Source organism: Polypterus senegalus, chromosome 15, assembly GCF_016835505.1.
Source record: "Polypterus senegalus isolate Bchr_013 chromosome 15, ASM1683550v1, whole genome shotgun sequence".
NCBI lineage: Eukaryota > Metazoa > Chordata > Cladistia > Polypteriformes > Polypteridae > Polypterus > Polypterus senegalus.
The window spans coordinates 110,599,573-110,611,973 of NC_053168.1; the positions used below are offsets into that span (position 1 = coordinate 110,599,573).

The 12,401-nt window shown below is 40.9% G+C and overlaps 1 protein-coding gene across 1 annotated transcript in view; it reads left to right on the forward strand.

The window, feature by feature from the left end:
- The window catches only part of LOC120515516 (molybdenum cofactor sulfurase-like), a 265,356-nt gene that overhangs the window by 133,023 nt on the left and 119,932 nt on the right, over positions 1-12,401 (forward strand). Inside the window, exon 5 of the mRNA XM_039736577.1 lies at positions 4,065-4,264. Coding sequence (XP_039592511.1) covers positions 4,065-4,264 — 200 coding nt within the window. The remainder of the gene's footprint in view (positions 1-4,064; positions 4,265-12,401) is intronic.

Genomic DNA, 12,401 nt, shown 5'->3' on the forward strand with positions numbered 1-12,401 from the left:
GTAGTCTAGTATAGTGTTTCACCTATCTTGTACTTTTCCTGTCTTTATGTATATTTTGCATAATGAGTTCTGGGGAATGTTATTTCGTGCCTCTGTATGCTGCAATACTGAGTATGGATGGTATGACAATAAAGCAACTTGACTTTACTTGACAAACCTCACCTTCTCTTCTTTACTCGTGATCACATTGTTTTCTTTGCATTTTTGACTTAGAGATTATTAGTTGTCAACTCTCACGTACACAATTGGCCCCCTCTATGACTAGTGACCAAATCAAACCCGTTTTACTTCATCATAGCAAGCCGTACAGAACTGTCTGGGTTCCTGGGGATGTCACACTACATAACCACCGGTCACATGAGTGTGGTATGAGTGTCCATAACTCACTAAATGAGGGCTGTAACTCCAAATCACTTAAAAAGTCATATTTTGTGTTGGGGACTTAAGTTAGAACAAAGGTTCAATCGTTAAGATCTGGAGAAGGATAAATGGAGGTGAGATTTCACCATTTTTGTTTTTGTCTTAATTTTGTAGATTTTGGGCCTATTTGATCTCCTCCTTACAAGTCATTGATGCACAAAGAGCTCCCGCCATTAAAATCTATCCATCTGTTTTCCATGCAAACATACCTAGGTCTTCAGAGTTTTTTTTAAAGTGAATCAGCATGTAGTGCAGATGCTAAGTCCCGCCACCATAAACAGGCACAATATTATGGCAACATAAAATTACTCTTTGAGATAAAGTATACGTTGAAATCCTTTCACATAGATAAAAAAACAAATTTTAAAAAAGTAAGCCTACATCTAAAACTGGGAATGATCATAAGAACTGTCAGACTGAGGTGTTGAAACCTACAGAGTCACAAATAGACAATCAGTAAAGGGAAGCCTTGCTGTGGAGCTTCATTTCCTCAGGCTGCCCATCACCTGGCGAGTGATTGTCAGCACTTATTTTATTCGTCTTTTTTCCCCTACTGAAGACCTAATAATGTGTCACATTTTAGAACATCAATAATCTGTTGTCCCGAGTGTTTTGTGCAATTTACTTAGTACTCTGTATGGCAATGCAGTCAGTGCTCATTTATTGGAACTGCTCTAAGAAAGCAATTTTACATTTATAAATGTACAACAATTAGTGAGGCCAGACTATCCCAGAACCAATAAGGGACTTTGGTTAGTTTTAGTGGTTTTTGGTGCTGCTTTGGCAGTCAGACCACCCAAGAATCACAATGAGTCATATGTCTAATATCCTTTTTTTCTATTTCTAAATGCACAGCTTTAATCCTGGTATTAAAATGTATGCCTTAACCTACACTCAGCCCTACAAGCAGGTCCTACAACTTGCAAGGGAAAATTTAGGGGTTGATGGTGTCGTGGCGAAAAATTCATCATCAGAAGGCTTTTTACCTAAAAATAAAGGCTATTAGGGCACGGGATAGACAGACAGAGTTTTAAAACTTTATTGCAATAAAACAACACAAAAAATAACAAGGACTCAATACGGCCAAATTGAGCTGAGCCCTGAACATTACACCAATTGAAGTTTTTATAACAATTTCTTATCATTTTAACCTTGTTCGATTAGCTCATTCTGCACCCGGCCATTCTGTCTATTGTTCACTCCAGTTTCTGTTTTGCTTATTCTTGATTGGTTCATCAACTAGGCAGATGTTCTTTATTTCATATTTGGTCTTTCATGGTGTCACTTCCTTTTCTAGCCTTTCATGCTATGCTACATTGGTGGCCTAATGTTAAGCTTTAATTAAAAAGAAATATGACATATGCTTTCATTTAATCATTTGCTTGGCATACTTGATTTGCCTTAATTCCTACACTAAAGTTAATTTCTAATATATTCTTCTATATTTATTGCTAATGCCTGAATATACTAGTGTTTCATTCATGCATTACATCAGTGTGACCTTGCTTACAGCAAAAGCCTTTTGTTGCCTTTCTGATGATTCATCAACCCAGCTGGTTTCTTTACATGCCTACCATAGCCATTTTGTATCTATGGTATCGTTTCTTTAACTTCGTAGCCTTGAACACTTATCCTGTTCTAGCAGAATTCTGTACATCATGTTTTGTTCTTTTTCCTGTACGTTCCCAAACTAGTAATTTCTGCTGTAAGCTTAAAAATATTGCAATATAACTGATTTTTAGTTAATTATTTGCTTGACCTATCTTATTTGCTTAACATTCTAATTTATGCTTAATCTAATGTTTTAGAAGCTTTGAATTACTTTTTATGGCTCTTAATGTTAATTTGCTATTCTCTATGCTAATATAAAAAAATTTCCTTCTACAATGGCAGGATTGGGCCTCCAGCCACTGTAAATAAAACCTCACAATGTTCCACTCATTTTGAACTAATGTGGTGCTGAGGTATCAGCCATTGCACAGCTCCACTCAGGTCCTAATTTGGGATATTGAGGTTGTTCGTCATGTGGTGGGTGCGGAAGCATACTGTATCAGTGCATGCTCCCGACCTCTATGTCTCTCTCTGTCTCTCTCTGTCTATCTCTCTCTCTCCCCCCAACTCTCTCTCTGTACCTATCGCTCAAAAGGCATTTTTGTGTATTTCGGACTTTGTTTGGGGTTCAGTATTCCAAAGCAATTGGGAATGACTGACTTGGGGTGAGCCTTTTCTGGAAAGGCTGGTGAAGGTCCTGGTCTACTTTGTGTTGTGATTTATCTTACAGGTGGCCAAAGTGGTGTGAAGCTCTGAAAAACACCCCTTGACGCAGGGAAGAATCACACTATTCTGCCTAGAAGAGGTGCACCAAATAGCTGCCTGGCTTCCACTTGAGCGTCTGTCTTTGGTCTACATCAGGCAAAGATGTGTTTCACTCTCAAAGTTCAAAAAATCTATTCTTTAATATCCCAAAACACATTCAAAATCCCCAAAAGGGCGAGGATCACTGTCGACCCCTGGCTTTTAGAAAAAGGCCTCAAGAAATCTTTGTAAGAGGATTTATTGAATGGAAAGGAAAAATATAGCAAATGGTTCAAAAAAACAAAATAATCTAAAAAAACACAAGTGAGTTCCAATACAAAATCCTCAAAAATAGTTCATGGAACAGTACCAAAATGTCAAAAAACTGAGGAAACATTGAAAAAAAAGCACAACGCTCACAAGAAACACCAAAATCCACCAGAGTGAAATGAAATGAACCACATTGGACTTCAATTCCCAGCTTGCCTTTACAGGATTGGGGCAGTCTCTTGAATGTAACAGCTGGATGGCCCCGCCTCTTAAGGATCCACTTACAAAACGCTAGAAACATAACAGAATTCCAAGACACACATAGATACAAAATAATCACCAAGTAGAATAAAATCAACAGATAATACTTAATTAATAATAAATGAAGAGAACAATATACTAAAATGAAAAAAATGAATGATAATGAAAAAAGAATCAATAAAGATAAAAAGAAGTGCTTTAACATGAGCAAGGGGAGGAACCCTGGCTTGACCATAACATGTGGCGGCTTTTCTGGGAGGATTCACATCCCTATTCACCATGTTTCTGTCTCAAACACTCAACACTATGTCTGTTATTAATAGAATTTATGTGATTTCTGATGAAACGCAGTCACCGATGTACAGCTGTACAACAACAAGCACAGTGTAATATGTGCATAAGCTACCTGAGGGAAAAAATAGTCACCTTAATTAAGGCAGATAGATGGGAATGTCACAGAAAATATGAGATGTCTGTAACTCTAATAATAATTGTTTTATTACTATTAAGAAGAAGTAAAAGATGATTAAGAAGTTTGATGTACAATGTACATGGTATCTGTTTATATAACCGTTAGGGATACTGACTTCATGCACCCAGATTGAAAGTTAAAGTAAATTGCCTTAGATATGGCTGGCGTGGTGATGTAGCAATTCATTTGTCTACTACATGAGAGTGTTGGCTTCAACCTACAGAAGCCTGGCTTTAAATGTTTTTATTTCTGTAATATGCTTTAATCCCTTGAAAGATATTTTATAAGAGTATAACTACCTGTCCGTTCTATTATTCATGCTGATATATTTTGTTTATATCCTCAGGAGGCATGCAAAATATTCAGCGGCATACGTTTGGATTGGCACGTTATGCCTATGTGATCCTAGCAACCCTGCAGCATGCGAATGGAAAGCCAGTGGTCCGTATCTACAGTGACACTGAGTTTGAAGACCCTAGCACTCAAGGCGCCATCATAAATTTTAATATATTGGATGACAACGGGAATATTATCGGATATTCAAAGGTATGTAGGATGGGCAAAAGAGAAACCCTAAGTGCTGACAGTACAAAGGGGTGAGCAGATAATCTGACTGTAGAGATTCCCCAGAGATGTGCGCATGGAGAAGTGACAGGTTGTCAGCCAGACAGTCAAGGGGTCAGGCTGACTGAACAGAAACACACATGAGACTGATGTTTACAATTTTCTCCCAGCAGGCAGCACCCCGCTCTGAATTCAATCCACTTGAATGGCTTGAATGGAAAAAATGGAATTATATCAAGCAATTATCAATTCAATCTGGTTTTTGTTTATTTTAACAGCCCCTTCTAAGAAAACTGCCAATGGAGTTTTGTGACGTGACGTTACAAATATTAACGTGATTATAATAGCCATCTCTGTCACCATGTGTAGTAAGCACAAAAGGCAATTAAAAATAGGCACGAGTCTACACTGAATAGCTTGGATTTATTCACTTTCAGTCATATACTGTAGCACCTTTTCTGTCCAGATCAGAAGATTAACTTACAAAGTTATACATTCCAATAACTGAAAATCCATAATGACACTGATGATCCAATCTCTTCCAGCTCTCTATTTCCATTTCTTAGGTATTGTCTCCAATACCTCCATCCATCCATCTATCCATCCATTATCCAACCCGCTATATCCTAACTACATGGTCACGGGGATCTGTTGGGCCCAATCCCAGCCAACACGGGGCGCAAGGCAGGAAACAAACCCCAGGCAGGGCACCAGCCCACCACAGATTGTCTCCATAGGTCTGTCCATAAAATGTAATTTGGTTGTCACATTCACGTCATTGCTGATGGCTTGCTGCTGTACGATTTGACTCTTTCAGACTGTAGTTCTTGTATTTGATTCTTTTATAACATATTCTGCTACATGAACAGCAGGGATGCTGTGCAGCCTACCAGGTCTTACAGTCAATTGGTTGCTTCTTGGATTTAAGTCAGTGGGTTCATGCCAGGACATTTGTAGACCATTTTCTTTATCTCTCAATTTTTCTGTCATTTATCCTGTATTTAAATTATATTCAAATCTATGTTGTTATGTTAGGTGCATATGTCTCATATTTTATAGTGTGTGAGGTGCAAATGAGAGAGAGGAGAACCCAAGCTGGATCACACCATTTACTGCCAGTGTCTAAAACAAAGAACAAATGCGCATGCTGAAATCAGGAACAAAATATTCCTCTTTAGCCTGGGTGGCTTCTCCAAATTTTGGACTCTCGTTAGCAGGTGTGGGTCAGGGAGCTCCATCATAGAGGACTGTGTTCCTCAGACTGAGACCCCTTCTTCCAGGAACCCTCAAATGTTTGTCATCCCAACTAGAAGAGGCGTGGTTTAGTCGAGCAGGGGCGTGGCTGAGGTTCCCTCACTGGGTGGCTTCTTGGATGATACTGTATTGCTAGTTGGGCACCCTAACTTGTCCCAGCAGGGTATTGCATACCTTGTATAACAACAACATGCATTTACAGTGGTGTGAAAAACTATTTGCCCCCTTCCTGATTTCTTATTCTTTTGCATGTTTGTCACACAAAATGTTTCTGATCATCAAACACATTTAACCATTAGTCAAATATATCACAAGTAAACACAAAATGCAGTTTTTAAAATGATGGTTTTTATTATTTTGGGAGAAAAAAAATCCAAACCTACATGGCCCTGTGTGAAAAAGTAATTGCCCCTTGTTAAAAAATAACCTAACTGTGGTGTATCACACCTGAGTTCAATTTCCGTAGCCACCCCCAGGCCTGATTACTGCCACACCTGTTTCAATCAAGAAATCACTTAAATAGGAGCTGCCTGACACAGAGAAGTAGACCAAAAGCACCTCAAAAGCTAGACATCATGCCAAGATCCAAAGAAATTCAGGAACAAATGAGAACAGAAGTAATTGAGATCTATCAGTCTGGTAAAGGTTATAAAGCCATTTCTAAAGCTTTGGGACTCCAGCGAACCACAGTGAGAGCCATTATCCACAAATGGCAAAAACATGGAACAGTGGTGAACCTTCCCAGGAGTGGCCGGCCGACCAAAATTACCCCAAGAGCGCAGAGACGACTCATCCGAGAGGTCACAAAGACCCCAGGACAACGTCTAAAGAACTGCAGGCCTCACTTGCCTCAATTAAGGTCAGTGTTCACGACTCCACCATAAGAAAGAGACTGGGCAAAACGGCCTGCATGGCAGATTTCCAAGATGCAAACCACTGTTAAGCAAAAGAACATTAGGGCTCGTCTCAATTTTGCTAAGAAACATCTCAATGATTGCAAAGACTTTTGGGAAAATACCTTGTGGACTGATGAGACAAAAGTTGAACTTTTAGAAGGCAAATGTCCCGTTACATCTGGTGTAAAAGGAACACAGCATTTCAGAAAAAGAACATCATACCAACAGTAAAATATGGTGGTGGTAGTGTGATGGTCTGGGGTTGTTTTGCTGCTTCAGGACCTAGAAGGCTTGCTGTGATAGATGGAACCATGAATTCTACTGTCTACCAAAAACTCCTGAAGGAGAATGTCCGGCCATCTGTTCGTCAACTCAAGCTGAAGCGATCTTGGGTGCTGCAACAGGACAATGACCCAAAACACACCAGAAAATCCACCTCTGAATGGCTGAAGAAAAACAAAATGAAGACTTTGGAGTGGCCTAGTCAAAGTCCTGACCTGAATCCAATTGAGATGCTATGGCATGACCTTAAAAAGGCAGTTCATGCTAGAAAACCCTCAAATAAAGCTGAATTACAACAATTCTGCAAAGATGAGTGGGCCAAATTCCTCCAGAGCGCTGTAAAAGACTCATTGCAAGTTATCGCAAATGCTTGATTGCAGTTATTGCTGCTAAGGGTGGCCCAACCAGTTATTAGGTTCGGGGACAATTACTTTTTCACACAGGGCCATGTAGGTTTGGATTTTTTTTCTCCCTAAATAATAAAAACCATCATTTAAAAACTGCATTTTGTGTTTACTTGTGTTATATTTGACTAATGGTTAAATGTGTTTGATGATCAGAAACATTTTGTGTGACAAACGTGCAAAAGAATAAGAAATCAGGAAGGGGGCAAATAGTTTTTCACACCACTGTATATAGCACATTTTCATACAAAAAAGTAGCTCAAAGTGCTTTACATAATGAAGAAAAATAAAAGACAAAATAAGAAATTAAAATAAGACAACATTAGTTAACATAGAAAAAGAGTAAGGTCCGATGGCCAGGGAGGACAGAAAAAACAAAAAAAAAACTCCAGACGGCTGCAAAAAAAAAAAATAAAATCTGCAGGGGTTCCAGGCCACGAGACCACCCAGTCCCCTCTGGGCATTCTACCTAACATAAATTAAATAGTCCTCTTTGTATTTAGGGTTCTCACAGACGGACTTGATGATGATGGCCATGCAGACTTCTGGCTTTTAATCCATCACTGTTGGAACATCATGGTGCTTTAAGTAGATGGTGGTGGCGCAAGCAAAAAAAAAACAAACAGAAGAGATAGTAGGGGTTAGTACAGATTTTTGAGCCACCATGAATAGTTATTATAATAAATTGGATATGCAGAGTATCAGGATTAAATTACAGTGAGGTTATGAGAAGGCCATGTTAAAGTAATGTGTTTTCAGCAGTTTTTTAAAGTGCTCCACTGTATTAGCCTGGCGAATTCCTATTGGCAGGCTATTCCAGATTTTAGGTGTATAACAGCAGAAGGCCGCCTCACCACCTCATTTAAGTTTTGCTCTTCAAATTCTAAGGAGACCCTCATTTGAGGATCTGAGGTAACGATTTGGAATATAAGATGTCAGATATTCAAATATATAAGATGGGGTGAGATTATTAAAGGCTTTATGAACCATAAGCAGAATTTTAAAGTCAATCCTGAATGACACGGGTAACCAGTGTAGTGACATCAAAACTGGAGAGATGTGCTCAGATTTCCTTTTCCTGGTTAGGATTCTAGCAGCTGCATTCTGCACTTGTTGCAAACGATTAAGCCTGGAAGGTGATCCTGAGGCGCCCTTGTGTGACAAGTACTTTTTAAAGACCCCAAATAGGGGCATGCTGTACAGTACAGGTGTAGACAACCCTTGCGAAATTACATTTCATAAGACCACAAGTCCATACACTTACTGGCAGCAGTCTGGAGTATTATTTCTGTGGAGACAGCCATGGTGTTTATGATAACAACATTTGTTGCCAATCATGTGGACGTGGTGCATAGTATCATCATGCTTGACAATTTACGTGGGGCCATACCAGACATTTTCTTACATATTTGCAAACTGTTCTAACATTAACATTAACTTACCTCACCGATATCTGTTCATATTTTGCTAATGATTAGTGAGACACACACCTTTCATGTCACACAAAATCAATCCAACAATTGGGTGCTGGTGTCTGGCCTTGTTATGGATGAGCCTGACTAATGAAAAGAGGAAAGTATTCAGGACCAGAAAAAGAAAGTCAGTTCAGGAAACAAAAAGAGAGTCAAAACGGAAGACAAAGCCGAATATGTAAGTACACTTGTAGTCAAAAGGGACAAACAAGAGGATTGGAACCAGAGGACCAAACTTAAGAAGTGCAATACGAAGCGAAGGTAGTTTTTTTGTTAATTATTCTAATGATCTGAGAATTACATGGATGACATCACATGTCATGGTGTTTGAAAGCACTCATCTGGTAACCAACGGCATCTTGACAAACGGCAAGTAATGGTGCAACTGTAGCATAGCGGCTCAGAAAAAGTGACAGTTTAAATAAATAATTGGAAAGGCTCGTGCTTGGGAGTGGAGCAGGTGCGAGCAAACTGTGGAGCAGACGGCTTGTCTCCGGGTTTATGCGATTGTCTCATGTGATGTAAAACGGGTCATCAGCGAGCCCCAAATCCCCAGTATGAACACACACAGAGCCCTGGGTTCAAACAAAAGTGTGTTTATTACACCAACACACACAAAGTAACACAAAAACACAGGTTTCTCTCTCCACAATTCCTCTCAACACACGCACTGCCCTCCTCCAGTTGAGTGTTGCCCTATGTCCTCCCAGCTCCGACTCTCCTGGACAAGGTAGTGCAGTCCCTTTTATTAAGGAGCCGGGAGTACTTCCAGTGCCAGGGCCACTGCCTGAAGGAAGTACTTCTGGGTCAAGTCCCATTTTAGGGAGCGTAACTCCCGACAGTGGCCCCTTGTGGCACCCGTGGTCCCCAGCAGGGCTGTATTGCTGGACTACATCTCTCAGCATTCCCTACTGGTTTAAAAAATGAGTGCCGGTATGGAGGGCTGCTGCCATCTCCTGTTTTGGGGGAATAAAAAGTCTCCAGCAATATCTTCCACTTCTGGTGGGCGGTCTGTCCATCTCCTTCGGTCATCACTTCTCAGTCTGGCTCCTTTTTTCCTCTTTGTTGGGATGCCCATCTGTCTGCTCGGAGCCTCCCGTCCAGTTAGGGAGTCATCCCCTTCTCTGGTTGGGATGCCCATCCAGCCCATGTGGCATTTGCACTCAATATCAGCCTGGGGCATCGATAAGGCGATTGCACCTGCAACCACTCCCAGCATATAAAAGGGAAGTGCAAGATCAAAAAAAGAAGCAAGGAAAAGAACAAGAAATGAATGGAGGTTAAAGTACAGATGGTGAAGCAGACAGGAAACAGGTAAGAGCTGGTGCAGCAGTGAGGAGGAGGAGACAGACAGCCAGGAGGAGGAGAGCCCCAGAAGGACAGCAAGTGGCTGACACTCGGGTTTGCAGTGATGGTTCATTCTAGCTGAGTGACTTAAGGGAGCGGGAGCGACCAGGAGGAGTCAGCTCCACGTAAGTCGGGAAAGGTAGCTGGAGTTTGTGACAGAGGCTCAGATGGGACACCTTTCCTCAGTCCATGGGAAGGAAGGACTGGAGCCAAGGTCCAGATTGGGAGCCCTACTGTGTGGCCACAGAAGCAGCAGGAACCCGGACCTGTGGGCCACAGAAGAAAGAAGACTAAGGCTGTTGGATAGGCAGCTCCTCAGCTGCAAGATCCAGAAGGATAAGCTGGGGAGACGGAGGTGTTAATGGACTGCACCAAGGCATGAGCTTTAAAGGATGCTTTCCTGCCCTGTTGGTTTTAACCTTGGTTTTTAAAAGAATATTAATTTGGCTAATTTTTAACTTCTACTTGCACTTTGCTTTTAGGGATTCTTTTTTTATCGAACTTTGCACTGCACTTCAATGGACATTGATTGTTTTTGATTTTTGAATAAAAGCACTAGAGCACTTTCTAACCATCTTCTTGCTTTCTGTGTGTTTGTTCTCATCTAGTCAGGCTCATCTCGGTCATGAGTATCAGCAGTGTTGGGTTCAAGAGGCTCCCAAAATGGAAGAGGGAGCGTGGAGTTGACCTGCACCGTCACAACAACACATATAACATAACAGAACAGCCGTAAAACCAACCAATAAAACACATTTTGAAAGTAGCAATGCTACAAATAAGGCAAATTCACAACAGTCCTCTCTCGACTGGTATAAGGTCTTTGTGATCTGGAATAGGCTGGATCCAACAAATACTTAAGGAGCTTAGTGAGTACATATATAAATCCTTGACATGTATCATTAGAAAGTCACACTCACTGGGAAATTCTGAAGAACTGGAAAATGTCAAATATTATCTTTCCATATAATACGCTACCGTGGCTGTTCATTTGTCTGTTCAGGATTTTAAATCACCTGTAGTTCACAAACCATTTGATCCGCTTTCGGGGTGATGGTTGCCCTCCCAGGTTATTCCTCTTTTTATTTTTATTTTTTTTTTTGTAGAATCAACTCTTGGCAGCAGCAAGCTGGGTGGTGATGCGGCACATGTGTATGGGTGCCGTTCTCATCCCTACCACCTTCGCCCTCACTTCACCTACCTCTTCATATCTTAAATCATTCTTGAGGCTGATTGAAGAGTTAAGCGCCACCTTAAGTGAAAAATTAAAGAAAACGTATTATGTAATTGCAACACAAACACCGACTTAATCAGTTTTAACGCGAAAAGATGCCAACAAAAGAAGAAAAGAAGCAGGCCGCTAGGGTGGACTAAAGAAGAGCTGCTCAGGAAGCAGCAAGCGTATCAACCTCTGAGCAAACGAATACTAAACGTACAGAGAAAAAGAATGAAAACTATGAATGCTCAAGTCAAGCGTAACATGCAGTGCGCCATTACTGGTCCTGTTATATTTAAAGGGTGATCGGGCAGATCCAAGTAACTATATGCCAGGAGACTTAACCATTGCAGGAAATTAATGGAAAGAATTATTAAGAGAAAGAATGAGCAACACATGGCAAGTACAGGGGTTTTACTGAACAGTCAGCATGGGTTCAGAAGATGGAGATCATGTTTTACTAACATGTTGGAATGCTATGAGAAAGCAGAACAAGGATATGACCAAAGTGGAGCATATGATATTATTTATCTTAATTTTCAGAAATGTTTGACCTTTTGACAAGGTCCTACATGAGAGGATGGGAATCACACTAGTGGGAGTGCAGGGTGTAGTGTGTAGATGGGTGAAGAACTGGCTCAGACACAGGAAGCAGAAGGTTACAGTGCAAAGAACTTTATCAGAATTGGCTGATGTTATGAGTGGTGTTCCACAGGGGTCAGGGCTAGGGTCACTGCTACTTTTAATATAAATAAATGATTTAAATAGGACAATAAAAAACAACCAGACTAAGTTTACAGATAATAGCAAGCTAGGTGGATTGGCAGATAACCCAGAATTTGGAGCCCTCTGTGTGGCTCCCCTAGAGTTGCACTAGGCATATCCCACTGGGTGGAGACTCTGTTGCAGACTTAGGAAACATTGACAGGATTACATCTATCAGCTGACATGAGAACTGCTGGGAATTCCCTAGGAAGAGCTGGGGACAAGGAGGTTCGGTCTGACCTGCTTGGCCTGCTGCTACTGCAGACCTTACCAGGAAAAGCAGTTTCAAAAATGAAATGAGATGAGATGTCATGTCATTTTATAATCCACTCAATGCAGACCAGGATGGCTGGGGGTGCTGCACTAGGCAGGAACAGACCCTGGACATGGTGCCAGTCCATTGTTGGATGAACACACACACCAAACACATACTAGGGCCAAGTTAGCATTGTCAATTCACCTAAGCTGTATGACTTTGGAAAGTGG